This window comes from Trichosurus vulpecula, chromosome 4 (assembly GCF_011100635.1).
Source record: "Trichosurus vulpecula isolate mTriVul1 chromosome 4, mTriVul1.pri, whole genome shotgun sequence".
In the NCBI taxonomy this organism is placed as follows: Eukaryota; Metazoa; Chordata; class Mammalia; order Diprotodontia; family Phalangeridae; genus Trichosurus; species Trichosurus vulpecula.
In genome coordinates, this window is record NC_050576.1 from 303,907,330 (window position 1) to 303,912,668 (window position 5,339).

The 5,339-nt window shown below is 52.6% G+C and overlaps 1 protein-coding gene across 1 annotated transcript; it reads left to right on the plus strand.

Annotated features, from left to right (window-relative positions):
- Positions 1–285: 285 nt before the first annotated feature.
- Positions 286–3,566, plus strand: LOC118847445 (TSC22 domain family protein 1). The gene is made up of 3 exons (XM_036755921.1): positions 286–995; positions 1,385–1,436; positions 2,383–3,566. The coding sequence occupies exons 1-3, from the start codon at positions 871–873 to the stop codon at positions 2,638–2,640; spliced, it is 435 nt and encodes a 144-aa protein (XP_036611816.1). The 5' UTR covers positions 286–870; the 3' UTR covers positions 2,641–3,566.
- Positions 3,567–5,339: the final 1,773 nt, after the last annotated feature.

Sequence of the window (5,339 nt, forward strand, 5' to 3'; positions counted from 1 at the left end):
TTTTGCAGGTAATGGAAAAAAAAAATTGGAAGGAGGAGTGCTTCCCCGGGCCGGGCCCTGCGCGGCCGCCCAGGGCCCGAGGGGGCTTTTTATGGAGACTTTACCAAGCCGGCCGTGCTGGGTCCGGCCGAGGGGGGGGCGAGCCCTTGGGCTGTCGCTCAGAGCCTGGCTCCCCCGAACCGAGCCCCGGCGGCAGGCCGCGGGCCCGGGCATGCTCCGTGGGAGCTCGCAGGCGGGGGGAGGGGCGGGGGGCGCAGAGGCGGCCTGGGCAGTGGGGCCCGCGGCGCTAGACCGGCTAGCCAGCACGGCCTTAAACGTAAGCACATGGGCGCCCCCCGATCCCGCCGTTCAACCACCGTACTCGTCTCTTTTTGGCTGAACTTGGCAGTCTCTTAGGGATTCGGAGGACAATTAGGGTATCGGGCTATTCCCCACCCCCAACCGCCCCCCCCCCCCCCCCAGCGGGATACAGAGGCAGACCCATCCCTAAGGAACTGCCGAGGAGTGGGGGTGGGGAGGCCGAGGCCGGAGCGGGAGGAGGAAGGAGGGAGAGCTGGAGGAGGGCGGTTCCCCGAGCTCTCCCAGCCAATAGCAGCTGTTGTTCTCGGCATATATTATGCACCGAGGCTGTGAGAGCAGGTCTTCAGTCGAGCGAGGGAGAGGAGAGGAGCCGCTGCTCTGCGAGAGTTCTTGGTGCGGCAGAGTCCATCAGCAGCTTTCTCCGAGGACCGCGACGCCTCCGAGCCTAGTGGTTTTTTAAAAGCAGACTCGCTCCCGTCTTTTCTGCAGAAAGGCCAGAAGATTTTCTGTAGCTCGAGCGAGGAGCCTAGCGTTGCATTTTTTGTGGGGTTTTTTTTTGGCTGCAATTGCATGAAAGCCCAATGGTGTAGACCAGTGGCAATGGATCTAGGAGTTTATCAACTAAGACATTTCTCGATCTCTTTCTTGTCGTCTTTACTGGGCACTGAAAACGCCTCTGTGAGACTTGACAGCAGGTAAATGTTGACTCCGATAGGATCTTTGTAGTTTACCAGCGAATTGCCCGTAGTAATGCAGGTGAACGTTTGCATCGCCGATTCCTTTGTCCATTGCATCGGAGGATGCTGAGAGCTGCGGTGACATACATCTAGGTTGCCTTTTGAGCGTTTTTAAATGGCTTTTCCTTCTCGGGTCTTTAATTTCGGGGACCTGACTTTCCCTACATTATGTAATTCAGCTCTTTGTGGTTTACTAAAAGGGAAATGTTGGGATACCGAGGAGGGGGAAAGAGACTGTTGTTGCATTGCACTTTATGGAGGAATGATGAGCGTCGTGGAATAGTGAGATTTTGTGTGTGATATTTTAAAATAATTCAGTTACTGATGGTTTTCTTTTCTTTCTCCAGCTCTTCTGGCGCAAGTGTGGTCGCTATTGACAACAAAATCGAACAAGCTATGGTATGTAACGTACTGATCAGTATACGGGCAGTCCAAAATGGTTTTTAAAATATGGGAAACTCCGCTAGAAACGAGGGGTCTTGGGGGTTGAAGGGCGCGTCGCTTTTTCACGGTGGCGTGGCGAACGATTTAAAATGCAAAGACTATCCCCATTTCGCCCCCAAAGCCCCCTGTGCGGACGGAGCCGGGGCCCTCGGCTCCTTGCTTTATGTAAGGCTTTTACATAACGTGAGGTGGTAATGGGACGCAAGGAGGATAAGGCCCCGCGCCTGGGCGTGCATTCTGTAGATTGCCGGCCCCCTCCTCCGGCAGTCGGGAGCATCTCCAGCTAGGCCGGAGCGGGCCCCTTTATCGGCCCGCCGCCTTGGGGTCCGCGGGGTAGTCGTGCGGCGCGGTGCCCTTCAGAGGCGGCCCCCAGCGCCGGGCCCCCGCTCCATCCGCGGCCATCGGAGAAAAGTTTGGTTTTCCGAGCCTGTGCCCGATTTTCTCCTATTTTTTTATTTCCGCCTTGGCTGTTCTTTGTTATTGGAGCAGCGCCTGTGGCTCTTCTCACGGGATTCTCTGCCCACTGTTGCTAGGCAAACTCGGAACCTTTAATTCGGAGCTATAAATATCTCGTGCTCCCATTGGCTCCGAGGTCTGCCCAGGTTTCTGTGACGTCAGGCCTGGTCACGAAACGGGGGGGGGGAGGCGGGGAGGGAAATGCGGCAACACGCTCTGTCGGAACTAGCTGCAGCCGGCGCTCGCTCGGCGGCGGAGGAGGAGGCGGAGGCGGCGCGAGGCTGGGGGCGGGGCGGGCCGGCGCCGGGACCCCCGGGGCGGGAGCCCTCCCTCCCCCGGCCCTCGGCCCGTGGGTGCCTGAAGCGGGTCGCCCATGGGGGACGGGCGGGCCTGGCCGGGCGAGCCCCCGCAGCCCCTGAACGCGAGACTTTGTTCTGTCTTGCAGGACCTGGTGAAAAGCCATTTGATGTACGCGGTCAGAGAGGAGGTGGAGGTCCTCAAGGAGCAGATCAAGGAGCTGATCGAGAAGAACTCGCAGCTGGAGCAGGAGAACAACCTGCTGAAGACCCTGGCCAGCCCCGAGCAGCTCGCGCAGTTCCAGGCCCAGCTGCAGACCGGCTCGCCCCCGGCCACCTCGCAGCCCCAGGGCACGACGCAGCCCCCGGCGCAGCCGGCGTCCCAGGGCTCCGGACCCTCGGCGTAGCGTGCCATGGCCGCTCCCGACGGGCCGGAGCCCCCCGGACTGAAGCGAGCAGGAGACGGACTAGCAGGCGGGCGCCTGCCCGGGTCCTCCATTTCATCGCGCGCCCCGCACCGGACACGCGGGACGCCGACCGAGACACCGTTACACTTTTCTTTCCAGTATTAAAACCCTCATCCGCTTTTGGCTTGAAGAAACTTGTTAGGTGGGTGCGGCCCCCCGACCCCCGCGAGACGGTTCACGGCCGGGGCGGGGAGCCCAAGGACCGTGACACGGCCTCCTCCGAGACACGCGCCCGCCCCGCGGACCGCGCCCCGCGGACGCCCCCGCCGCGAGCAGCCCGAGGGGGGAGAGAGGAGGGACTGAGGCGCGGGAGCGTCCCCCCTCCGTGTTCGTGCTCCGCGGGCGCCACAGGTAGCCGGGGCCTAGGTGAATTGGCAATGAAGGGTGTTTTGCCTCATGTATATTTGTGTACGTAGTGTAAGTACTTTGTAAAATAGGAGACTGTAACTACTGCTTAGGCTGTACAGATTGAGATTTAGTTGTTTCACTGGCTGACCTGGAGTTTGGATAGTCTTTTTTTATATATTATATATATTAAACGCTACATGAAGAAAAGTGCACCCAGCCACGTTCGGAGTTAGAAGATTTATGCCGTTTGTGTCATTTCTGAAATCCCCGGCTGCTTGATTAGTATTGACGCCCACCCCCGTTCGCAGAAGTTGTTGGTTGAGACAGTGAAGACGCCCCCGACGTGACTGAGCCTAGCTAGGGAGGGGACCCGCCAGCCCGGGTCTCTGCGTCCTCCCTGTATAGTAGTTATGTGCATACGTTCTGTGCATGTTCTCTAAAACAGTTGTAACCGGTCCCTGTATTTAACTGTGGCGCTTGTCAACTTTCAATAAAGCATATACGATGTTGATAAACAAGTGTTTCCGCATCGAAGGTTTAACTTAGTGACAGAGCCCCTGCGGCTTGAAAACAGTAAAGTGCGAAGGAGAAAAATTTAAAAACAAAAAAGATCCCCCCCACCCCACCCCATGTTTTGCTAGGTGAGACCGAGGGGGAAGGGCAGAGAGCTTGAAGGAAGTTGGGAAAGTAGCGGTCCCCTCTCTCGGCCCTCTTCTGTCGTAGGAACAGAAAAACTTGGAACCAAAGTGCACTCAAATGCGGAGACGCGAAGTCTTGCGTTTGGAAAGGTTAGAGCCAATGAGCGTCTGGGAGATGGGAGGGCACCTGGAGCCGCGGCTTCGCAAGCAGCCTAGGGCGGAGGCGGTCGCCCGGCAACAAGCCCCGCCCCCTCACGTGGATTCGGGCATTCCCGAGCTCTACAACGTCCCAGCGGAGCCTGGAAAGAAGTTTTATGCTTCCTACTTGCCTTCTCTGCTCGTTGAGGGTCCAAAGAGGGAAGATGTGGGGGGTTTTAATGCCTCGACGCTGTCTAGACACCGTAACAAATGAAGATAATCACCTAGCCTCATTTGCCTAGAGTTCTTCTTTTTAAGAATACATCTAAGTGGGTGAATTGTATTTTATTTTTGTCATGCTTTAAGCAAAGTCAGAAATGCTTTTATTTTCAAAATGAATGTCTGTACAGCAATCGCGTGCTCCCCAGCATTTGTTTAGAAATACCTCCTTTTTTATGCTTTTGGTAGACACCCACCACAACAGAACTGCGATGTGCAGGGATTTTCAAAACGCTGTGCCTCTGCATGCCTGAAATGCTGGGAAAAAAAGATACCTTATGCTTTATTATGTAGTAGAATTCTTTAGACCTTTTTATTATTATAAATTTAAAACCAACTTGACATTTAGTACGTGGATTTAGAGTGTGGAATATGACTCTTAAAGACTCATTGAAATTAACATTCACGTAATTGACACATCTACCCCAGCACCTAGCCCAGAGCACACACTGCAAGTTAGCTATAGAGGCCTAACAAAATGTTTGGAGCAGGTCCGTAGAAATTCAACTTAGAAAATAAATTTTTTTCCCCAAAAAACTTTATGTTGAAGTTTAAACTAAAATTGCTAAGTTTTGATCTCATAAAGATTATTCACAAAAATTGTGCAGAAAAAGTTCACCTAAAAATAAGTGGCATTTAAAAATCACCCAACCCCACCAATGCTTAAAACCAAAGCAAAACATAGACTGACTTGCCAGTTTTTAAACATGCTGCTGGTTCTGACAGTTAACACTTCTGTGTGTTGTTTCTAAGATCATAGTTTCTAAGGACTTTTACTACTTGTGTGCAGTCCTTTAGTAGGGCTTCATGTCTGAAGTTTGTTTTAGAGAGTTTATAATTGATTATCACACTTGGTAAGGGGAATGGAATATGCTGTATTAGCATTGGGTGTCTGACATCATTTGTGGCAGTAAGTGCCCTAAAATGCTTGTGATCAAAGGAGATACAAGGAATTTTTAAATGTTTACAATGAAAACTTGCATATATTGTGTGTTTTAATAATCAATATTTAGATTTAGTGATTTGAATCTTTAATTTTTTTCAAAGAAATTTATCTTTTTAGAGGGAATTTTTTTCCCTCAGACATTTCCCCACATGGCAAGTGGGGAAAATATGCAGTGCCAGAACGAATTATAAATTTAATTTTTAAATGAATCAGATTTTGGACCCTACTTTTTCCATTGCTTTATTTTGCTTACTAGTTTTGAAGGAAGTCAGTTAGGTCAGAAGGTTTCA